This window comes from Heptranchias perlo, chromosome 6 (genome assembly GCF_035084215.1).
Source record: "Heptranchias perlo isolate sHepPer1 chromosome 6, sHepPer1.hap1, whole genome shotgun sequence".
In the NCBI taxonomy this organism is placed as follows: domain Eukaryota; kingdom Metazoa; phylum Chordata; class Chondrichthyes; order Hexanchiformes; family Hexanchidae; genus Heptranchias; species Heptranchias perlo.
In genome coordinates this window covers 51,302,046-51,327,807 of record NC_090330.1, presented here as the reverse complement: position 1 = coordinate 51,327,807, position 25,762 = coordinate 51,302,046, and the positions used below count along the sequence as shown (strand labels likewise).

At 41.3% G+C, this 25,762-nt stretch overlaps 1 protein-coding gene across 4 annotated transcripts in view; it reads left to right on the top strand.

Moving 5' to 3' along the window:
- dlg2 (discs, large homolog 2 (Drosophila)) overlaps positions 1–25,762 on the top strand; it is an 861,897-nt gene that overhangs the window by 769,940 nt on the left and 66,195 nt on the right. For all 4 annotated transcript variants that reach the window (XM_067986281.1, XM_067986283.1, XM_067986282.1 and 1 more), the window contains 2 exons: positions 4,916–5,092; positions 14,086–14,161. In XM_067986281.1, coding sequence (XP_067842382.1) covers positions 4,916–5,092; positions 14,086–14,161 — 253 coding nt within the window. The remainder of the gene's footprint in view (positions 1–4,915; positions 5,093–14,085; positions 14,162–25,762) is intronic.

Below are 25,762 nucleotides of genomic sequence, written 5' to 3'. Positions count from 1 at the left end.
GGAAAAACTTTTTTACATAGCAAGTGGTTAGGATCTGGAATGCACTGCCCGAGGGGGTGGTGGAGGCAGATTCAATCATGGCCTTCAAAAAGGAAGGAAAAAAATTGCAGGGCTACGGGGGAAGGGCGGGGGAGTGGGACTAGCTGGATTGTTCTTGCATAGAGCCGACGCAAACTCGATGGGCCGAATGGCCTCCTTCCATGCAGTAACTTTTCTACGATTCTATAATTCTATGGACCTGTAATAACATATTGAAATGTAAGCAAACATAGAACAAAATTTTAATTTTTTTAACAGGATAACCAAGGACTATTTTCATATAATTTTAAACTCTATTAAATTTATATTCTGTGGTCATGATATCATATGAAAAATACATTGTGAATACTGCTAAAGAAACTGAGCTCTCAAAGGTTAGGATTGGTCACCTTTTTTACCTTAAATAAGAAGGTGGATTTAAAATAGTGCCATCCTTCTAGGCTTGGATCTTACATTGTACAATATCATTACTGACCAAAGGAGTGCATGGAAAATATCTGCAATATTTCTACTGCAACAATAGAACCTCCTTCAAAAAAAATACCTGGAATCTCATACCGCCAGTCATGGGCGGGTGCTAACATTCAATAATTACATTCCATTGTTTTCAACAGCTTTCTGTATTTCCTGTGATCCACCTAACTTCACTTGGTGTCCACAATGGAACTTTCTAAGCCCACATAGCACATCAATGTAATTTGTTTTTATACTGGCAGTTTGAAAGCATGTTGTTGTTGTAAATCAATCTCTGGGTTCATATCATGTTTAAAAACTCACTTCAACCTTGTATCATTTTTTCCAAGAATGTGTTGCATAATCACATGGGCTTTTAAGCAATGTTGAAAATATAATACTGTATTGATTGCCTTGTAATATTTATTATGGAAGCATAAATTTGCAAAGTTAATCTGCGGCATCTCTGCCTTTCTGTTTTCTTAAGTGGATTTAAATCTGAAGAAATTACACTTTGCCCTAGTGATATGAAAGTAAACCAGAGTGGAACATAGCAGAAATTATAAATAATGCAGGAAAAGGTTTCAGGTTTTAGTTAGAGCAATACAAATTTGATCAAAGGAGTAAATGCTCTAATTAGCATCACAGTTTGCAAAATGAAGATGGATTTTTGTTTCAGTTTCACTCTGGCCATTTAACCTGGCAGTTAACATGTAAATGTATATGTAAGACAAGTGACTGCACTTTCAGTCACTCTTGGGTAAAATGCAGCGTTGAAAGGAATACATTGACCCTGATTAACATTTGTGTATTTCTGTAGATTCTGCTGTTGCTCAAATGGGCATTTTATGACAAGTACTGCGCTGATAATAGATGGTTTACTTGTTTCGTGTGCCAAGTTTAAATCCAATGGTAGAGGTTAATAACTTGAAGTAGATTCTAAATGTCATACTGTGAATAGATTAAAAGCTCAGGTGTTTAGTGAGATAAATTTTAATTACCATAATTTAGTGAACAATGTACATTTTTGTAGATGAATTTTAATACTGGGATATATTAACTTGAAAAAGAAATTCTGGATATTTTATATGTATTTAACCAGTAACAGAATGAATCAATTATTATATATTAAAAGTCTTGCATCTAGCGCACTTCCTATTCTGTGACACTTTTGTCATCACGGTTTATTAAAAAAAGGCAGCACCAAATTAAAAATGAAGAGTCATATGTATGTCACTTGCATATTGTGAACTGAACACTACATGCTCCCTGATGGGACTAAGTACAATGTAGCATTTACACTTCTCTTGTATTACTTTGTTATTCTTTGACGGAATGTTCTAGAGGGTCTCGAAATAAAAGCAGTTTGTTATGACCCCACTAATTTGATTGTTAATTCGGACGTAATAGTGACGATAAGGATAAAGGACAGTGCATTGTTAAAAAGATTTAATATTGGAGATCTTTGTTACTTAGTTAGTGGTCTACCTCGTCATTGATTTTTTTTATCATGTCGGCATTACTTGGAAAAATTGAAGAGTACCAATGGGTACACTAGCTGGAGTATGTAGAGAGACTTCATTTTTATTTTGAAGCAAATGAACTTGCAATGGATGTCAAAAAGAGAGCAGTTTTGCATATTATCTGCGGATCCGGAGCAGATGCATTGATTAAGAATCTGATCACTCCTGCCCAGCCTAAACACAAAACGGATGAGGAGTTGGTCTCAGTAATCAAAGAACATCTGTGCCCAAAGTCACTTGTTTTCAGAAACAGTTCAATTTTAACCAGAGGAAGCAAAGGGATCATGAAAATATTTCTCAGTTGATACAGAACTGAGGAAACTGTCCGAAACATGTGACTTTCGTGAGTTTCTCAATGATGCAGTAATACACAAAGCATGTCGAGTCTTCTCGGGCGGAAGAGCAAAATCACAATCAATGTATGGTCCATTCAACCAAATATGACAGAAGTAAGAAAAGTAAAAGCCATTCAAAGAAGAGAAATCTACAAAAGGCATGAAAAGAAATAGGGAACCAATGATATGAGATTGTCAGAAAAAAGAGCAACACAGAAAGCATGATCACAAGAGATCCAGATCTGAAAAAAAAGTAAAGGATGAAGAACAGAGTGTAGAAACCAGAGGTAATGAAGGAGAATTTCGACACAGGCAAGATGGGGGAAATGGCCTTCTTCTGTGCTGTAAGAGTCAATAATTCTAAGAGGACAGGATTCTGAATTTGTGTGTGAACAAAACCCAAAAGATGATCCAAAAAAGGAAAAACCGATAATGTTGCATATGACTCACCACCACTGCCTATTCCACCTAAGGAAGTAACTGTTAAAGCTCCGCAGAAAGTTTCAGATATATCTACACTATTCCTATATGTAACAAACCAACCACATCCCTGATTCTGGTGTGAACTCTCCAGGATGGCCTACGAAGAAAGTTGTGAAACCTGACATTGTTGAAACAAAATGTGAAAGGTTACTATCTAATGCTCCTGTTATTAGTCCCACCTTACCCATTGTCAATCCTATTTGAAGATATCCAGAAAGGTCAAGGAAACTTCCAAATCGTTTGGACTTATAGATAGATATGAGTATAATGGTTTTCATTTTCGTTCTAGTGTTGGCACAACTCATTTTTCTAGCATACTACCGAGAGAGTGCCATGGTTATTTTTTTATCACGTCATTGTAAGTCTCTCTACATACTCACTCCAGCTAGCGTACCCATTTGGTACTCTTAAATTTTTCCAAGTAATGTCGACATGATGAAACAAATCAATGACGAGGTAGACCACTAACTAAGTAACAAAGATCTCCAATATTAAATATTTTTAACAATGCACTACAGATGCTGAATATCTTTACTTAATACTTTTTGGCTATTAATTAGGTTCATTCTTGAAGACAATCATTTTCACTGTGTAATTCTGAGGGGGGAAAGTGATCTGTATGGTTCTTGCATATTGTTAACTGAACACTAGATACCCCCTGATGGGAGTGAGCATATTGTAGCAATTACACTTCTCTTATATTACTTTGTTATTCTTTGACAGAATGTTCTAGAGGGTCTAGAAATAAAATCAGTTAGTTTAATTCCACTAATTTGAGTGTTTATTCAGACATAACAGAGGTAGGGAACATATAAATAAAAAATAAGGAAAACAGCTGGAAAACCAGCAATGAGAAACTACTAAAGATTTATGAAAGCAATCAATCCTGAATGACCACTCAGGAGAACCCACCAATAAAAGAAAGGAGAATGTGAACCAATTAAATCACTTAAAACATGTTTTGGAAAAAAATATGCATCCACCATTTTTTTCTCAGTTACTGAAAATCCTATTGTCCAAATTAAGGTTTGTAACATAAAAATACTCCTTCAAAAGGCTGTGGATGCTGGGACAATTGGAGCTTTCAAGACTGAGATAGATAGATTTTTGTCATATAAAGGTATTAAGGGATATGGAGCAAAGGAGGGGAAATGGAGTTGAAGTGCAGATCAGTCATGATCTAAATGAATGGCGGAACAGGCCCAAGGAGCTGATTGGCCTACTACTGTTCCTAATGTTTCTATGTTCTGAAGAGGCATCCTGTGGTTTAGCCTATTATATCAGTGACAATTTTGATTGTTGTTGGCTAGAGTCGTGATCAAATATGCATGTAAATGGAGGGAAATTGATTTTAAAGCTGATGTATTATATAAATGAACAAGCATTTTATGTTTTGATGGAAAATATTGGACAAAAGAATCTTTTGTAACTGCCGGATCTCTATGTTCAAGGGTTATGCAATTAAATAAGAAGGTTTTATATTCCTAATCGGTGTAATTAGAAATAACAACTGTAATTTGATTAGAATGTTTGTTTAGGTAGAAACCTTTATGATGGGAATAATCTAGCAAGAAAGTCTAATGGGGTTATTTATTCTCCATTCCTGCCTTCATGTACATTATGCAATTATCAGTTGTATTATGTAATGATATCTTTTTCATAAACATTTTTTCTGCTGACTGAAAAGCATAAGCATACAGTTTTCCTAGTACTGACACAAGACTAGCTGATTTATAGTTATCTGGTTTATCCCTTTCCCCTTTTTGAACAGGGGCTTAATATTCGGCACCCTCCAGTCCTTTTGGGGTGGCAATATTTCCTCTTAACCTCTGCTACCCGGCAATATTACCCACAATCAAGTGAGTAACTCCTCACAAGTGTGACCAGCACATAGATTATGAAATGAGTGCATGTCATGAGGCTGCAGGATACCTATCTTTTGTACATTGTTAAGCATCAAATGAAAATAAACAGAAAACGCTATCAGTATATTTTGAATTGAAATAATGATATGTGCTTAACACAACAACAAGTAACTGTGTGTGGCAGTAAATTCAACACTCTTAAAACCATGTTTTTCAGAGCTCTGTTTGACTATGACAAAACCAAGGACAGTGGTCTTCCAAGTCAAGGTCTTAGCTTCAAATATGGAGATATTTTGCATGTTATCAATGCCTCTGACGATGAATGGTGGCAGGCACGAAGGGTTACGCCTGAAGGAGACAGTGAAGAGATGGGTGTCATACCAAGCAAAAGAAGGTTAATAAATCAAGAATTTTATCTCCTATCTGCTGTGCAATTGAATTCTGAAAAGACTAGTTTATTGTGATAAATGTTCCATCTTTTAATTTTCCAAACCCTTGTTACTGAAAGCTACATTTATGCATGGAAGGGTGCAAAATATGCAATAAGTCCACCTAAAGGCAAGGATGCAATGCATCTAGATTCTCAAATCCTACCCTACCCTGCACTATTTTCCTGTGTTCACTTTTATGTGTTCATTTAAATATGCCTGCCAGCTGTTCAGAAATCTATCCCTAGAGAGCTAATAACATTTTATAATTCCTGCAATGTATAAAAGCAAAAAAGAGGAAAGCAAACCATTGTGTACTCTTTTTATAAACACAATTTAATGTGGTCTATCTTAACTGTGGATTCAACAGTATATTGGTACAATTGTGCAGATAATATCTATCACAATTGTTGAGTCAACATTTAAGAAATACTGCATTAAGCTTTTTTTTGCAGTGTTTCGGTCCATATTTTCTTGGGTTCAAAGCAGAATGACATTCATTTTTTGGGTGATTATTTTATATAATAATATTAAATGGTGGTAACGTAGCGTCACTTGTCTCTTTTTAAAATAAAGGCCTGGATTTTAACTGCCAGCGAGTTTATTTCCCGCCTGTGACAGAATGAGGCCCGTTCAATTTGAACGGCCAGGCCTCATTCAAATCCCGCCAGCCAACTTCCCACTGCCCGCCAACAGCGGGTAAGTTACGGGATTGACTGCTGGGCCATAAAGATATGGATCTGCACTGAGAACACTTCTGAAGACAACTGGGTTTACAGAGGAGCAGAGGTTTCTAGCCTTTGCAATGAATCAAGGAGAAATCTTTACCTATTAATTAAGTTGTTTCTCTGTTTATATTGAAAAATCCTGTCTCACTTAATCCTTATTGTGTCGTATTTACTACAATCTAGTTTTTTCTCAAATTGCTCTAAGGCACTATAATTGATGGATCATAATTTCACTTTCTTCATTTAAAAAATGGAGAGAAGTCTAATGTTCTTTCCTCTTTCCCATTTGTTCCTTTTTGATTTCAACGACCACCTGCACTCATTATTTAAGCTTATCCATTCTTTTCCTGGCGATTCCATTTTACATTCATCAACTTCCTTCAGATTGGAATTCCTTCAAATTGCTCAGGATCTCCAATTCTCTTAATGTGCAATAGCTGAATCACGACAACTTGATTCCCTCCATACTCTTTGTTATAGTTTGTGCTTTTCCCAACAACTTTTCTCATGCAAGTGGCTAAACGACAATTTCCATAATCAGGCTGAGTCTCTTGTGAACTAAAACCTGCAGTTTCATTTGCTGCCATGTTTAGATTCGCATATCCCAGGTCTAACCACTTGTTGGAGAATACAGGGATGCCCACTTTATTCTGCCCTCACATCAGCAGGCCGAAAACTACCACACCCCTTGAATAATGCACATCCATTACCTTCTGTGTCCGCCCTGGAAAAAAACTCTCCCCCAAGTCACTTATAATGGCACTTTCAAACTCTCAACTGTCTATCCTTTAGTCTTCCATTTGTTACTGATCTGCTCAATCACACCCTCACCTCCACCTGTGATGCCCTTGTCCCCAGTAAAACCCTTATTCTCACCCACCCCAGTCATTCCCATTGCTGCAGCTCCCATCTTTGCTCCCTTATTTAAATGCTTATGATGCACTACTGGTTTAGCCATTCATCAGCAGATCTGGCTGGACCACATCAAGCACTATCAGGCCCTGCTCTCCTCTGCCAAAACTACTCACTGTTCCAGGATCATCCTGGAATGCAAAGATAACCTCTGGCTTCTTTTCTCCATTACCAACCATCTCCATAAATCCCCCTTCCCTGCCCCCTCCACCCTCACCTCCAACAACAAGTGCGAGGAGCTCATGAACATCTTTGTCATTAAGATTGAGACCATCCGTTCAGCTGCCTCTGCCGTATCCCTCCCTTTCCCATGCCCACCATGCCAAACTTCCCCCAGCGCTCCCCCCTGCCTTATCCTTAAACCTGCATCTTTCTCTAGTTTCTCCCCTATCTCCCCTCATGCCCTCTCTGAGTTCATTTTGTCCACGAGACCTACCTCCTGCTCTCCTGACCCTATTCCTACTAAACCGCTGACCACCCAACTTTCCTGCCTGGCCCCTATGCTAGTTGATATTGTAAATGGTTCCCTCTCCTCAGGTACTATTCCTCTCTCTTCCAAATATCCTGTCATCACCCTCCTCCTTAAAAAAAACCACCCTTGACCTCTCGGTCCTTGAAAACTATTGCCCCATCTCCAACTCCCTTTCCTCTCCGAAGCCCTTGAACGTGTTGTTGCCTTCCAAATTCCGTTCCCATCTTTCCCGTAACTCCATGATTGAACCTCTCAAATCAATATCCCCCCCCCCCCACCACTGCACCGAAACAGCTCTAATCAAAGTCACAAATAACATCTTATGTGACTGTGACAATGATGCACTATCCCTCCTCATCCTCCTCTACCTGTTTGCAGCCTTAGACATGGTTGACCACACCATTCTCATCCAACGCTTTTCCTCCACTGTCCAGTTGGTGGGACTGCCCTCGCCTTGCTCCACTCTTACCTATCCAGTCATAGCCAGAGAATCTCCTGAAATGGCTTCTCTTCCTGCCCCTTCACCATTACCTCTGGAGTACCCCAAGGATCTATCCTTGGCCCTTTCCTATTTCTCATTCATATGCTGCCTCTCGGCAACATCATTCGAAAACACGACGTCAGGTTCCAAATGTACGCTGATGACACCCAGCTCTACCTCACCACCATCTCTCTTGACCCCTCCAGTGCCTCGGTGTTGTCAGACTGCTTGTCCGACATCCAGTCCGGGATGAGCTGAAATTTCCTCCAGTTAAACATTGGGAAATTCGAAGCCATTGTCTCCGGCCCCTACTACACAATTCCATTCCTTGGCCATCGATTCCATCCCCCTCTCTGCCCACTGCCTCGGGCTGAATCAGACAGTTTGCAACCTCAGTATCTTACTCGTCCCTGAGCTGAACTTCTGAACCCTTATCCTCTCCATCACCAAGGCTGCCTACATCCACCTCCGTAATATTGCCCATCTCTGCCCCTGCCTCTGCCCGTATGCAGCAAAAACTCTCATCCATGCTTTTGGTACCTCCAGACTCGAATATTGCTATGTTTCGCTGGCCGGCCTCCCATCTTCCACCCTCCATAAACTTGAGCTCATCCAAAACTTTGCTGCTTATATCCTAAGTCTCACACCCATTACCCCTGTGCTCGCTGACCTACATTGACTTCCACTTCGATTTTAAAATTCTCATCCTCATGTTCAAATCCCTCCATGGCCTCGTCCCTCCCTATCTCTGTAACCTTCTCCAGCCCTGCACCTCTCCAAGAATTCTGCGTTCCTCCAACTCTGGTCTCTTCCCCACTTCCTTCGCCTCACCATTGGTGGCCTTGCCTCCAGCCGTCTAGACCCTAAGCGCTGGAATTCCTTTGCTAAGCCTGTCCACTTCTCTCCTCTCCTTTAAGATCCTTCTTAAAATCCACCTCTTTGACCAAGATTTTGGTCATCTGATCTAATGTCTCCTACTTTGGCTCAGTGTCAATTTTTGATCCTGTGAAGCACCTTGGGCATTTTACTACGTTAAAGGTGCTATATAAATACAAGTTGTTGTTGTATAAAAGAAAGAAAGAAAGACTTGCATTTATATAGCGCCTTTCACGACCTCAGGGCGTCCCAAAGTGCTTTACAGACAATGAAATACCTTTTGAAAAGTAGCCACTGTTGTACTGTAGGCTAAAACCACACATCTAAATTTATTTACAAATAAGGTAAAGCACAAAAACTGAGAGATAGGTAAGATACTATAACAGCACAATAATCAAACTTAAATTATGTACAAACCGGAATGACTGTTTAAAAGAAAGACAGCAACCATAATTCTTACAGTTCCTCTCAGAAGGTTATTAGAAATGCAGTTTCTGAAAGTAAATATGCACAAGTATTTCTCCCAGAGACCCTATTGCTCCTTTACATTAGAGACTCAATGAATAGAAGACTGAGGACCACGAGATAGTCCCTCCATTATAAGGTTGTCTTTTCATATAAATTTCAAACAATTGCTTTGTAATAATTTGCCAATCAAAATATTAACACTTTTAACTTTTAGCAAACAATGGGAGAATATCCAAAAATAGTGATACTTTTCTTTCTTTGGTGTTACAACAGACCTGCCCATAAACCAGAAAAGATATTCTATCTGTCCCATCACACCAGGAGGGAAGTAATGAGGCCCCATTAGATCAAAGAGAGCTCTGTAACTGTGAGTCAAATGAAGTGTCTCTGAGAACCCAAAACATTAGAGACTTTTTTCCCAATGCACCCTCTTGTGTCCATCTTACGGTTCCCACTTTTAAAATATGTTCAAAGTATGCATGTCTCACAAGATAAAATTCTGTTTTTGTTACACTCTTAAATGAGGCAGTGAAAATGTTGTTTCTTTCATTTTTTCAAAGACACAAGAGCCCTTTCAGTGTACTCCCAGTGCACCAGAAGCGAGGCTGGGATTCAGTTGAAGTCAATGGAGAGTAAAATCGAGCAAGGTGTAAAACGGGCTTCCGACCGGTTAGGTTAAAATTAACCTATTATTTCCAGCATCCCTGAGTAAAACCTTCTTTCCCCCTATTACTTTGCAATCTTTTAGGGACAAATCTTTCATCTTCACGAGTGTTCACATATCACATATTGAAATACTATCTATATATTCTTGATCTGATAATAGCAGATTATTGTTGTCCCAAATGCTGAGCAGCTCATAAAACCTCTGCAGTTGCACTTGCACCAACCAGTGGTGATAGACCAAGCCTCTGCTTTGGTTTCCCAGTGGCAAAATGATCTCCAGAGGTTTTGTCACAGTCAGCACCTCCACATCTGATACTAGTGGTAAATGCTCCCCTGTATAGGGGTTGGGGTCCACATACAAAATAAATATATTGGGGCTTGTAGACTATGGATGAGTTCACCTGCCACATCTGCAGGCTTGAATTGAGAGCAATACATTTGCTCTGAAACATTTCAAACTTAATGCAGAGCAAGTCAGTGCATCTCTGAACAGACAACATGACAACTGTCAGCAAACAAGGTGGGACACGCTTCTGATTCCTCTGTCAACGCAAAACACTGCTCATTCTTTGACGCTTGAAACACAGGGTGATACTCTTGGCAGTTTGAACATTACAAGATCTGACACCCTCAGTTGCTTGCTGATTTACTTTCATGAGTGGAAGGTCCATACTGAGGCAGTAAAGAAAACTTTTTGGACCTAGGATTAACCAATGCTCAACCTATGAGCATCCTATCACCGGACTATCACCAACTCCCATATTTTTGTTCAAGGTCAAGTCAACATGGTCATTTTCAGAAATGATTTTTTCCATATGCATTTTCCTCCATTTTCCTTGATCCACCGGGTGCTACAGAAAATCAGAGCAGAAGGAAAGAAGCTAATCTGGCCTTTCAGACACATGGGGGTAGATTTTCAACTTGCTCCCCAGACATAAACAGGCGTGGCGGATCAATGGAAATGAAAATGGGATAGTTTCTATAACGGCCGGCCAGTGCCAGTTTTACACCTGGCAACAAATTGAAAATCCCAGGTTCTCAAAACATCCCATGTTGCATAGTGCCAAAATATCAAAATAATAGAGTATAGAATAATACAGCACAGAAGGAGGCCATTCAGCCCATCGTGCCTGTGCCAGCTCTTTGAAAGAGCTATCCAATTAGTCCCAGTCCCCTGCTCTTTCCTCATAGCTCTGATTTTTTTTCCTTTTCAAATATATATCCAATTCCCTTTTGAAAGTTACAATCGAACCTGCTTCCACCACCCTTTCAGGCAGTGCATTCCAGATCATAATAAATTTCTCCTCAACTCCCCTCTGGTTCTTTTTGCCAGATAGATAAATGTAAGAGATGAAGAGGAACAGTGTGACACAAGGTTGAAGTTGGAACAATGCTTTTTTCTGTCTTCTGGAAGTAAGGGATGTCATTACCAGAAACATATAATACCAGCTTTAGATCAACAGGCCCCAGCACAGTAACAATACAAATTTATCATTTCTTATCCTTTCCATTCTTTTGAGTTAGTAAGAACAGAAGAAACTTTGGAATATTAAAAAAAACATTCCTTCCATGAAATAATCTTTACACCCCTAGTCTTGCATGAGGCTTAATAATTTTGCATTTGTATCCTCTAGTTCTACGATTGAAGTCTTAATGAAATAACCTGGAACAATCTACATTGACCATGTCTCTTGTCATTTTTAGTAATTGCGAGATTCATGGCTCCTTTCATTTTTCTTCTTTCAATTGAATCAAGTTTAATTCTGAGTCTCTTATAATTTGAGATTCCTAAACTCTGGAATTTTTTTTGAATATTTATTACTGCTGTTCTCTGAAATTTCCTCAATTTCCATCAATATACTTAGGAAGATAAAGTGCCCAGAACTGTACATAGTGTTCTAAATGTGACTCTACCAATGAATTATCCAAGATTAAAATAATTTGCTTTGACTCGCATCAGATTCCCTGGACATGCATTCCAGTACTTGATTAACCTTTTAAATAACTTCACACTGACTGGACACTTGCCAATGAATAGTCAACAATCATACCAACATCTATTGTCAAAGAACAACCATCAATTGGTGCCTAAATTCGATAGCACCCCAAACCGGGGGCAAATCCAGCAGTGCACAGCGACTGCACGCTGGAATAGAGAGGCCCAAAAACCAGCCTAAATTCATCCTCAGGCCTCATGATATCATGATAATGCAGGCCAGGTGCAGGCACCAATCAGGCGCCCAAATGCAGTTCACCTGTTGGGGCCTATCCAGATTCGGCCAGCACTGAGGCTCGGGTGTATCCGGTTGGGGTGGGGGGAGAAGATCGGGATGGGGCGTGGGCGGACCGATAGTGGCCCCCAGGAGAAGCATTCCTGCTCCTTCTGACTCCACAAATACCACATTCCTGTAAGTTTTAAGGCCTTTTTTTGAGTGACCTTCTGTGATCCCTTTAAGGCCATCGCAAACTCTGACCAGTCCAAAAGAATTTAATAATCCGGCTCAGAAATGGCCGCCAGGGCAGATCAGGCGCAGGTGCTAAATTGAATTTAGACCCCATTGTGTTTACATGTTTTGCGATTGAGTTTTCCAATATTGTGATAATTTTGTACTATAGTCTAACATCCAGTAGAAGGTGGGTGAAGACTTCCTTCATTTATTTCTCTTGAGATCCTTATAAGCATCAAAGAAGAGTTCCAAATTATCAGCATGCACTTATTTCAAACCCAGGTCCCAGAAGTGAACAGTGTGATAATCTAATCTACCATGCCACCCGTTCTCCTATTATTTAGCTAGTAATTATTTTAATTTGCGGTGAACCTAACTAATAATGCCCAATTTCAGAGTAATGGATCTTAATACAGGTGTGACTCTGAGTCATTAATATTATTGGAAATTCAAAGTGATGCTGCTCATTAGCGCTTCAATTCTAAATTTCTGTTGCGCAGTCATAGGTACATAGGAATGTACAGGACCACAAAAGAATCCAAAGTTCAAACAATATCACACTATTAACTGTTATATCCCTCAGTTATATCTTTCACCAAAAATCGTCTATCTCTTTCTTCAACAAGATCACATTATTTACCTCCATTATCTCCCAGGATAGTTTGTTCCGAAAATTCACAAACCTGCCTATTCACCTTCCCTCTTCTGCACTTGAGTCCGTGCTCCCTGGTTATCGAATTTGGTTTATTTATGCCCTTAGAATATTGAATATTGAACCTTCTTTTCTGCAGGGTAATGATTCCCCGGTTCTTTAGTCTTACTGCATACCTTAAACGCCTGACCTCTGGAACATCTTCAACTGCCATGGCAATTCCCCACTGGAAAGAGTGCAAAATCAGAAAGGGTATAGCCCTGGGTTCCTCTTGTAGAGGTCCTACTACTGGCTCAAAGCGGCATTATCGGTGTCCTACAAGCAGTTTTCAGTGATGAATGGTCTGTAGCACAAGGGTGTTTTTGAATTGGAATCTGGGATTGATTCCCTTTGTAGGTTTCCTTCTTGGGATTTTAGCATCCGGAAGAGGACCTACATATACCTAGGTCCAGCTGGGTTTATCAGGGTGAACCGGGCAGAATTCCCAAGGTTGTCCTTAAATGGCAGAGGAAGTGCTCACCCATACCCTCCCTTCTCTCCCTCCACGCATTGCAATGTACTGGGGAATCCGCAAGGGACAGAGACCCGGCAAATCTGTGTTCCGCCCCAAATTGTGGACACTACCCCCTCCACTGATATCATGCCACTGTTCTGACATTCTCATCCCACCGCCCCCCCCCCCACCCCCCAACCTGCATTTCTACCTTGGAATATTTTTCTTGATGTAATGAAGATTACACATGATACATTGGGTTTTTGGCTTCTATCCTGACTTAAGTATTTTATTGGACATGTTTAAACATGTATATATCAGATTATATTGCATTGAAGCAATCATGGCCACTCGAGGCAGGTAGTCCTCATCTACCGGCTTCACTGTTTGCAAGCACTCTGTTCATCCTGCTAACCTGTTGATATGGAAAAAGGCTGAACTCATGAAGAACATAAGCAATGGTTTTAAAATGAATGTTGACCTGTTGGTTATATTGTTAATGTAACTTTGAGCTGCCAGATGATGGGTCAGGAGTGTTAAATATCATATGATTCCCTATCTAATGATCATATAAATGCCAGGCAAACTCATGATACCTGGGTGAAATAGGGATGTGATTTTAATTTAAAAATCTTTGTGTAAGAATTGTAGCTGTTAGGCTGATTATTGTGCTATCCATCAAATTTAAATTCTTCTGTATTTTCCTGAACTATTGAGTCCAAATATGCTATTCTGATGGACCATTCATCCTTCTGTATCTCCAGAGTTGAAAGGAAAGAACGAGCTAGACTTAAAACTGTAAAGTTCAATGCCAACCCTGGAGTGATTGATGCCAAAGGGGTAAGTGAAAAAAATAATACGGATGTTTAGAGTATCTTGTTGTATACTAAATTAGATAGTTCCCAGAGCTCCATCTTCTAGACAGTATGCAAGATCCTTAGAGATGCTATGCTTGCTTTTACTGTGGTTCAAAGATAGATTTACTCTCCGAAAGATTCAATGTCTGTTTTGGCATGGATTCAAAGTATCTTTATAACTATCATACCTTGAATAATTTAATGTGGTGAACAGTATATTGCAAGCAAGTAAGTTCATACGGGGTAAAAAGGATACAAAATGTGACTTTTTTAATGTTTGTCTATTTAAAATACTGAGGCTACATAGGCAATATTTTCCTGCACCTTTTGTGTCACAAAGCTACTTTTTTCATCATAGAAGCAAAATAGAGTCAAAATTTATAAACTTGTAAAACTCTTGATCTTTTATACTTGTATAGTGTGAAAACACGATATTGGAAATTGTAGAATCATAGAATCACAGAAAGATTACAGCATGGAAGGAGGCCATTCGGCCCATCGAGTTTGCACCTGTTCTATGCAAGACCGATCCAGCTAGTCCCACTCCCCCGCCCTTTCCCCATAGCCCTGCAATGTTTTTCCTTTCAAGTAGTTATCCAGTTCCCTTTTGAAGGCCATGATTGAATCTGCCTCCACCACCCCCTCGAGCAGTGCATTCCAGATCCTAACCACTCGCTGTGTAAAAAAGATTTTCTCATGTCACCTTTGGTTCTTTTGCCAATCACCTTAAATCTATGACCTCTGGTCCTTGACGCTTCTGCCAATGGGAACAGTTTCTCTCTATCTACTCTGTCTAGACCCTTCATGATTTTGAATACCTCTATCAAATCTCCTCGCAACCGTCTCCGTTCCAAGAAGAACAACCCCAGCTTCTCCAGTCTATCCACTTAGCTGAAGTCCCTCATCCCTGGAATCATTCTAGTAAACCTCTTCTACACCCTTTCTAAGGCCTTCACATCTTTCCTGAAATGCGGTGCCCAGAACTGGATACAATACTCCAGTTGTGGCCAAACCAGTGTTTTATAAAGATTAATCATGACTTCCATACTTTTGTGCTCTATGCCTCTATTTATAAAGCCCAGGATCCCATATGTTTTTTAACCATATTCTCAACCTACCCTGCCACTTTCAACGATTTGTGCACATATACCCCCAGATCTCTCTGTTCCTGTACCCCTTTTAGAGTTGTGCCCTCCAGTTTATACTGCCTCTCCTCGTTCTTCCTACCGAAATGTATCACTTCGCATTTTTCTGCATTAAATTTCATCTGCCACATGTTCGCCCATGCCACCAGCCTGTCTATATCCTCTTGAAGTCTATCACTATCCTCCTCACTGTTTACTACCCTTCCAAGTTTTGTGTCATCTGCAAATTTGGAAATTGTGCCCTGTGCACCCAAGTCCAAGTCATTAATATATATCAAGAAAAGCAGTGGTCCCGGCACCGACTCTTGGGGAGCACCACTGTACACCTCCCTCCAGTCCAAAAAACAACCGTTCACCACTGCTCTCTGTTTCCTGTCCCTTAGCCAATTCTGTATCCATGTTGCTACTGAGCCCTTTATTCCATAGGCCACAATCTTGATGATAAGCCTACTTTACGGCACTTTATCAAACACCTTTTGAAAGTCCATATATACCACATCAATTGCATTGCCCTCATCCAACCTCTCTGTTACCTCATCAAAAAACTCTTATGCGGTTAGTTAAACACGATTTGCTTTTAACAAATCCGTGCTGGCTTTTCCTAATCAATCCACCCTCGTCCAAGTGACTGTTAATTCTGTCCTGGATTTATTATTTCTAAATGTTTCCTCACCACTGAGGTTAAACTGACTGGCCTATAGTTGCTGGGTTTATCCTTACACCCTTTTTTGAACAATGTGAGGACACGGTACTTAAAATTCAACAGGCAATCCTCAAGACAGCAAAACAACTGTAGGAGTAAAACATTTACAAGAGTCTGTGATTATGATCTTTGACTGCAACAAATTTGATCAAGCTTTTTTTTTGGTGAGGCTAAGGATTAAATGTGTTGATTAATTAAAGTGTATATGTGACAGACATTTGAATAATATGGTTCAAAGCTCCCGTTCTACAAATATTACAGACTTTTACTGGAATATTGTCTTTGTGGTGAAGCAAGGTATATAGAGATCAGATAGCAGGGAACTGCAAATTTTGGATTAGTTAATTAGAGAAAATTGGCAAATGCTTAAAATTTTGCTAATTTGCTCAAGATAACAGTTGCATAAGGTAAAAAAAGTAAATGATTGCTATCTAATATTTTGGAAGACTATTTTGATTGCATTTTTACTCCTTCAAACACTTCTTTGATTCTTACCTTTATTATTGCAAAATGTTGTGGTTGAGGAAACAATTAGCTATTTTGAATCAACAAAGCAAATATTGCATTTTATTCTAAGTCTCCTTAGCTGCAGTGGCATCTTCTAAAAACAATAAAGAATTCTGCAGGTATAAGCAGAATGAGGTTGATACAAAATTCTTCTCATTAATATTTGTTCACAATTCATTCTCTTATTACATTTTTGATCTTTGGCTTTCTGTATGCACATTGATCTATTTATGAAAGTGTAGTTGTTACATTCCACCAGCAAGTAGCAACTGCATTCACTGTAATTTAATTATATTTGCTAAATTTCATCTACACTGGTAATAAAAGTCTTCAATTTAGCCTAAAGAGTAATTTATTCAGGCTGTTTAAGCCACAAATGCAGATAAACAATCATAGTTCCATGTAGGTCTTGGAACTGGCTAGAGGAAAACTGTGGGTAGTGAACAAAGGTACAAGTCAAACATAGCACATTGATGTTATTCTAATCAAACTTTCTAGTAATATGACCCATATCAGAGGCAAGTGCAAGCAGATTGTTTACTTTTAAGTTCTGCTTTGGCTTACGAACAACTGAACCAATTACTATCATCTGAAGTATTCTGAATTGTAAAAAAATATATACTTTTTTCCCTCAACAGCTTTCTTTGCCAATTTTCTACTCTCTTCACCTCCCCTGAAGACATTGACTCCGAGTTGGCATAGGGTACAGTAGGTGCCTAGCACTTTCTAGTTACTTGTCCAAATGGCCATTATTCATGTGTGAGTCCTGGATGGGAGTGTCAGCTGTTTATTCAACTTTGGGAAGCCTCACTGCAGAATTTGATCTTATTCTTGCCTAACATCCACACACGTGCACTTCCAGCAGGGAGTCACTAGATGTCAATCAGGAGTGGAATTTCTGACTGATTTTTCCTTCCCAAACCAGGGGCTTTGGGACCATTTGTGTCTCACACTGAGATCAGCTAACTAAATATAGAATTGGTACCGAACATGAGACCATCCAGTTCTATGTGGCTCAGCTATTCATTGTGTGAAACTTCTGAGCCATCCGAGGGACTTTTAAAAATGTTTTTGTTGTCAAAGGGGATCATCACAATTTCAGGAAAGAAAGCAGTCCAGAACAGCCACATGTTTTCTTCAAGGTAATGTTCCATATAGGCAATGCAAATTACTTTATTGTATTGCATGTTTATTAACTATGACAAAAAAAGCTTTCCCACCATCTTTACAGGAATGACGTTACCCTTCTAAACAAGGTATTGTGCACTCAGCCATCCAGAGGGTATTTTTTTGGATTGTTTATTTAGTTTGACTTTCTCTAATGTTTCTATGTGCTGACTTCCTCTAGATGTAAAGGAATAAAGGATCCTATTACAATATGCTGCCTTGGAAATGGGGTCAAGTTTTACTTGGGTAGGAACTTGCAATTGCGTTTTGTTCAGTTACCCTCATTGAATATAACAATCCCAATGAAATAACAAAAGTGATCATCTATTGGAAATGAATTCTATAAAATCAATTACATCAGTAGTCGATCCAAAAATGGGGTTAACCATGAAAGCAAAGCTCTCATCATGATCATTGGTTTTCATAATATATATTGTGCCAATTATGAGGCAGTTTTAATCTAGTATTTTTCTAATGACAGTTGCCAATTGCTAGTCTAGATCAAGTATGTTCAACCTTTTGGAAGGAAGCCAGGCCCATGTGCCACAACCAGTCAGTGGGCAGTGTATGATTAAAACACTTTTGGGTCAAGCAGAATCAGAATCAAACACCGTGGGCATGATTTTATCGGGGAGCCGGGAACGGGCTGGGGGGGTGAAATTCCTGATGGGAAACCCGGAAGTACTGGTTTCCCAGACATCTTTATGATTTTTACGTAAGGACGTCTTTTATTTTTTTTGTGTACGTTTCCTGCCCGACAGGCCGTCCTGATTGACAGGCTGGTCTCAGTCGGATGGGAGAGCAGCCAGGGAGAGGACGTGAAAAGCTAAGTGTTAGATAGGGGGAGGGGTAATCGGGTGGGTGGGGGTCATCGGAGGTCATCAGAGGGTCAGTCATCGGAGGTCATCAGGGGTCAGTCATTGGGAGAGGTCGGGAGTCACCGGTGGGGTCAGTCATCAGGGGGGTCAGTCATCGAGGGGGGTGTCGGGAGTCACCGGGGAGCGGTCATTCATCGGGGGGGGGGGCTCAGTCATTGGGGGAGGGGAAGTCATCGGGGGTCATCAGAGGGTCCGTCATCGGTGGGGGGGGGTCAGTCATAGGGGTCATCGAGAGGATTGGGGGTCACCGGGGGGGGGGGGGGGGGGAGTCAGTCATCGGGGAGAGAGGTCAGTCACGGGGCGGGGGGACAGACATCGGGGCTCATTGTGGGGAGGTCAGTCATTGGGGGTCATCACGGGGGTCGGAGATCGTGGCAGAGTCGGAGATTGTAGGGGAGGAGGTCGGAGATCGTGGGTGGGCGGGGGTTGGAGATCGTGGGAGGGGGGACGCTGCAGGTAGGCTTTTTGGGCCTGGGAGAAGCACTCCTGCTCCTACGGGCCTACAAGCTGTGCTATAAAGGCACTTACTTGCGGTTTCAGGCCTTCTTGCCTCCTCTCACATGGCATGAAGTAGAAGGCCCGGGAATCCCGGCCCCCAAGGGTTCAAAACAAAAGTAAAAATGGAGGCCCACAGCCTCCTCAAAAGCTTTTACTGACCGACCCGCCTCCTAAGAGCAGGTTGGTTGCCCGCCCCTCCTCCCGCCTCCGTGAAAACTGGAAGTGGGTAGGTTGGGGGCGGGATTTAGATTTTTAAAATTTTTACTGCCCCTCCCTGCTCCCAACCATTTAAAATTATGCCCCATATTGAACACAATCATTTTCTTTTGCAATGAAACATATCCACAATTTGAAAACTCCACATTTGTTGTAGTGTGACTCACAAGCATTTAAACAAAATATTTCCAAAAATGTAAGCATTTGTGAGTGTTGGCAACACTGTGTGCATTGTTCCCTGTTGACATTCATACTTAGAAAGATACTTATAAAGTTGCGAACAGTTACTGCAAACTGGACCATAAAATCCAGGAAGTAAAAGGTACAACACTAAAATCATTTGTAAGAACAGTTATAGACACCAAAAAAAAGAGGATAAGAAATAATCAAAGTAAATAAAAGAGACAGAAGAAAAAAGTAAAAAAAAATGTTTTTTAACATTTTTTAAAAAAATTTTAATGACCAAAACTATTAAAATAAGGAGTAATGAGACTTCACATTTTTTAAAGTTAATTTTTACTTGTATGGCAGTCATTAAGACTTATCGCATTGTGAAAACTTAGTTTAGACCTGGTATTTTTGAGCGTACCTGTTTTGTGGCGATATTAGTTACTTTCCAACTGGGCAGAAGAATAAGTTGGCGCTGGTCCATTGATTCTGGTGATTGCAGCCGGCGATATTCCTTTAAGGCGAAGCTGACAGCTCGCCGGTGAACCAGGAAGAGCAAGTTCCGGATTTCCGTGTTTGTCTGCACATGTGCTAATGCCGGAACTTGCTTTTTTATTTGGCCACTAATGATGGTGAGTGCTGTTGAGTTCACCGTTCTTTTTAAAGCAATTTCCGGCCCATTATGTTCCTGTACTCCAACACTACACATTGATGGAACAAAGACCTTTCCTTTTCATATATACCACTGTTTTGTTATTAGTGGTCTTGATGAGGCCACGAAAGATGACAAATTTGTCCTCGGACCTATTTAAATCTATTTGTATAAATTTCAGGGCTATAATGAGGCCTGTGCTCACAGACAGTGCTGGCTCAAAAACAAAAGGTCCTAGACTGCTGAAACAGGAGTGCACGCCGAGAGCGCTCCTGCCTACCTACTTAATTGCATATTGTACCCAGGCTGCCTCCAAGGAGCAGCTCACTGAGCACAGCATTGGAAAATCCGCCTGTTTGGAACTTTATTTTCAGAAGTGGTGATATTAATAATGAGTGATTCCTATACTGGAAGTACTTGGCAATCTGCTTTTCATATTTAACATTTAGCCATAAATCAAGTATCAAAATCATACATGCCAAGCATCAGCTAGCAGTCAGCATTTTGACCCATGGATCAGCTTGTTAGTGTTTCACAAGAATATTAAGTGTTTTTCATTGAAATGAGAGGTTGTCAATATGAACTAGTCAGATCAATTAGAGGGTTATCCCCTGCAATAAAGTGATTGATCATGCAGCTTAGGTTTTGGCCAGCCCATTTTCCACTGCATTTGCAGTCTATCTCCTTATCTTCATGAAGCCCTGAAATTTATGCAAATAGTTTTAAGTAGGTCCCATGAGCCTGATATTTGAAGCTCTTTTTGAGCTCTAAATACAGCTGACGATCAGTTTTTGATAGTTTTCTGACTCTGCAAGTATGCAATATCTTAAAACTGTTTACTAGTGCTTTCAATAAGAGCTATCTCTTTTCAATTATGTAATGACCACCAAGGAAAACAATGCAACACTAGTATTTAAAAACTAAGCAAAACTCTTCAGGTTACAGAATTGAAAACCTGATTTCCCTGCGTGTTCTGCCAATACATAGTCTGCTTTTTAAAAAAAAAATTCAGGATCAAGGGATTTGGCATAATTAGCATTCTGTTCTGCGTAATTAGTGTCCAATGAAAAGCACATAAACAGGCATGTGACCACTTCTTTTGGGCCTTATTTCAATTGCTTTATTTGACAGTGTACTGGTAGGTGCATAGGCCACCTTCCCAGCTGTTTTATTCTGTTAATTTAACTTATCTTTTACAAATTTCTAAGGTGTTTAATGACCTAAAGGTACATGCATGATTCTGCTGTCTGGCTGCATACTATTTCCAGTACCAGATGCATTAGAAGTTTTTTTAAAAATTAATTTATGGGATGTGGGTGTCGCTGGCAAGGCTGGCATTTATTGCCTATCCATAATTGCCCTTGAGAAGGTGGTGGTGAGCCACCTTCTTGAACCGCTGCAGTCCGTGTGGTGAAGGTACCCCACAGTGCTGTTAGGTAAGGAGTTCCAGGATTTTGACCCAACAACGATGAAGGAACGACAATATATTTCCATGTCAGGAGGGGAACATGCAGGTGGTGGTGTTCCCATGCGCCTGCTGCCCTTGTCCTTCGAGGTGGTAGACGTCGCGGGTTTGGGAGGTGCTGTCAAAGAAGTCTTGGCGATTTGCTGCAGTGCATCTTGTAGATAGAACACACTGCAGCAACAGTGCACCGGTGGTGAAGGGAGTGAATGTTTAGGGTGGTGGATGGGGTACCAATCAAGCGTGCTGCTTTGTCCAGGATGGTGTTGGGCTTCTTGTGTGTTGTTGGAGCTGCACTCATCCAGGCAGTGGAGAGTATTCCATCACACTCCTGACTTGTACCTTGTAGATGGTGGAAAGGCTTTGGGGAGTCAGGAGGTGAGTCACCCATCGCAGTATTTATGTGGCTGGTCCAGTTAAGTTTCTGGTCAGTGGTGACCCCCAGGATGTTGATGGTGGGGGATTTGGCAAAGGTAATGCCGTTGAATGTCAAGGGGAGGTGGTTAGACTCTCTCTTGTTGGAGATGGTCATTGCCTGGCACTTGTCTGGCACGAATGTTACTTGCCACTTATCAGCCCAAGCCTGGATGTTGTCCAGGTCTTGCTGCATGCGGGCATGGACTGCTTCATTATCTGAGGGGTTGCAAATGGAACAGAACACTATGCAATCATCAGCGAACATCCCCATTTCTGACCTTATGATGGAGGGAAGGTCATTGATGAAGCAGCTGAAGATGGTTGTGCCTAGGACACTGCCCTGAGGAACTCCTGCAGCAATGCCCTGGGGCTGAGATGATTGGCCTCCAACAACCACTGTCATCTTCCTTTGTGCTAGGTCTGACTCCAGCCACTGGAGAGTTTTCTCCTTGATTCCCATTGACTTCAATTTTACTAGGGCTCCTTGATGCCGCACTCTGTCAAATGCTGCTTTGATGTCAAGCGCAGTCACTCTCTCCTCACCTCTGGAATTCAGCTCTTTTGTCCATGTTTGGACCAAGGCTGTAATGAGGTCTGGAGCCGGAACCCAAACTGAGCGTCGGTGAGCAGGTTATTGGTAAGTAAGTGCCGCTTGATAGCACTGTCGACGACACCTTCCATCACTTTGCTGATGATTGAGAGTAGACTGATGGGGCGGTAATTGGCCAGATTGGATTTGTCCTACTTTTTGTGGACAGGACATACCTGGGCAATTTTCCACTTTGTCGGGTAAATGCCAGTGTTGTAGCTGTATTGGAACAGCTTGGCTTGAGGCGCGGCTAGTTCTGGAGCACAAGTCTTCAGCACTACAGCTGGGATGTTGTCAGGGCCACTGTATCCAGTGCACTCAGCTGTTTCTTGATATCACGTGGATTGAATTGAATTGGGTACGGTAGCATAGTGGTTATGTTACTAGACTAGTAATCCAGAGGCCTGGACTAATATCCTAGAGTCGATGAGTTCAAATCCCGCCACGGCAGCTGGGGAATTTAAATTCAATTAATTAAATAAAAATCTGGAATTAAAAAAACTAGTATCAGTAATGGTGGCCATGAAACTACTGGACTGTCGTAAAAACCCATCTGGTTCACCAATGTTCTTTAGAGAAGGAAACCTGCTGTCCTTTCCCGGTCTGGCCTATATGTCACTCCAGACCTATAGCAATGTGGTTGATTCTTAATCGCCTTCTGAAATGGCCTAGCAAGCCACTCAGTTGTTCAAGAAGGTGGCTAACCACCATCTTCTCAAGGGCAATTAGGGATGGGCAATTAAATGCTGGCCCTGCCAGCGACGCCCATATCCCATGAACGAATAATAAAAAAAAAAATTGGCTGAAGACTGGCTTCTATGATGGTGAGGATCTCGGGAGGAGGCCGAGATGGATCATCCACCCAGCACTTCTGACTGAAGATGGTTGCAAATGCTTCAGCCTTGTCTTATGCACTCACATGCTGGGCTCTGCCATCATTGAGGATGGGGATGTTTATGGAGCCTCCTCCTCCCGTGCGCTGTTTAATTGTCCACCATCATTCACGACTGCATGTGGCAGGACTGCAGAGCTTTGATCTGATCTGTTGTTTGTGGAATAGCTTAGCTCTCTATAGCATGCTGCTTCTGCTATTTAGCATGCATGTAGTCCTATGTTGTAGCTTCACCAGGTTGGCACCTCATTTTTAGGTATGCCTGGTGCTGCTCCTGGCATGCTCTTCTACACTCCTCATTGAACCAGGGTTGATTGTTGGTAATGGTAGAGTGAGGGATATGCATGGCCACGAGGTTACAAATTGTGGTGGAATATAATTCTGCTGCTGCTGCTGATGGCCCACAGTGCCTCATGGTTGCCCAGTTTTGAGCTGCTGGATCTGTTCTGAATCTATCCCATTTAGCACGGTGGTAGTGCCACACAACATTTTGGATGGTGTCCTCAGTGTGAAGACAGGACTTTGTCTCCACAAGGACTGTGCGGTGGTCACTCTTACCAATACTATCATGGACAGATGCATCTGCGACAGGTAGATTGGTGAGGACGAGGTCAAGTAGGTTTTTCCTCGTATTGGTTCTCTCACCACCTGCCGCAGGCCCAGTCTGGCAGCTATGTCCTTCAGGACTCAGCCAGCTTGGTCAGTAGTGGTGCTACTGAGCCACTCTTGGTGATGGACATTGAAAGTTTGATGAAAGCTGATTGCACCAATTACTCTTGCATTCACCTATGGTTTACAATTTAGATTAAGCTGCCCTTTAATGTGAGTAGCTGTTTACAGTTACTTGACGGGATGTAATGAAAATTCAGCAGTGTGAATCTTCAATAACCCAAAGGACATTTAGTCAACTACAAAAGATACCTGAAAATAGACAACCATAGCACAGCTTTGAGAGATGCATAAAAGATGTAGTTCGACACAGTTGTGCTGTTCCCATGGCAATTTTCTCATGGCTTTTGTTGGTTTCTATCTATTTCGTAGCCCCCACTAGTTTTTTTTTCAGTGTATGATTTAACCATTCTTCTGGCAAGATAATGCTTTAAGGGTTGTCTTTATTTTGCAAAAAGGTATGCATTTCATATTCTGGTAGACATAAGTTTTCAACACTTTTTAATATTTAACAAAACAGCCTAGTTTTTAAAGACTGTGGAATAGAAAGTGGTGCAAAACAGGCACAACAAGGCCCAATTTGGTTACCAATGTCATGCACCCCAAAGTCATCTAAAAATTTTTTCAGATATCCCTGGCTGCCACTAAAAACATGGCATTAAGTCCCATATATATGTAAATGAGAGGCCTAATGTCTGTTTTAGCTCACCTCACAGAAATTGGGCAGTGATGAATGGGGCAGGCCTACCCCGCTCAGGATTCTTCAGCTGTCGCTGCAGCCGTTGAACTAAAGGTAAATTTTTTTAAACAATTTTTAAAAACATTTCCTGTGGAGCCAGGAGGAGCAGGAGTGCTCCCCTGACTCTACAATTGTAACGATCGCCCCCTCCTTGTTTCCCGCTCTAACACTCCCCCCTGGGACTTAGCTTCTGGTGAGCCAAACGGGCTCACATGTGTCAACTTCAAATACGTGAGGTGCGTGTGGAGGTGCGAAAGGCACTGACAATTTCAGACTGACCTCGAGCCTCCCAGTTGGGGTGCTCGATACTTGAGCAGCACCAAGTCCGAGACCGAAAAGTGGAAGAAAAGGGGGACAAGGCAGAGGATGGGGGTGGAGGAGAGGGAGCAACAAAGGACACTTGTTTTCTTTGGCACTGGGCCAGCACCCATTTCTTTACAGTGGAAGGAGATAGACAGGGAGAGGGGATGGGGAGGGAGGTAGAAGAAAAGGGGGTTAGAAGTTGGAGGAAAGTGGGCAACAGTGGATGGGGGATGGTTTGGTGGCACTAAGACAGGACCAATTATCCTCTCAGCAGGAGGGGCGCTGCACTGGCCCCGGGTCTAATTCTATTTGTGTGGGGGTATAGCCTACCTGAACATTTCTCATCAACAGTCCTTCAAACACTGCTGAGAAATTCCTTATATAAGTTTATCTTTCTCAACTGCTGGCTCTTGGATGCTGGGCCTTCTTTTCATGCTTCTGTGGAAACTTAGACTGTGTGAGTTGCAACTCTCACTTTCACCTGCATTTATCTCTCATTTCATGCCACTCAGCTTCACTCCCACATACCTGTAGTATTTATGATCTCACGTACCTCTGGGACACCTCTTGTGGATCCCA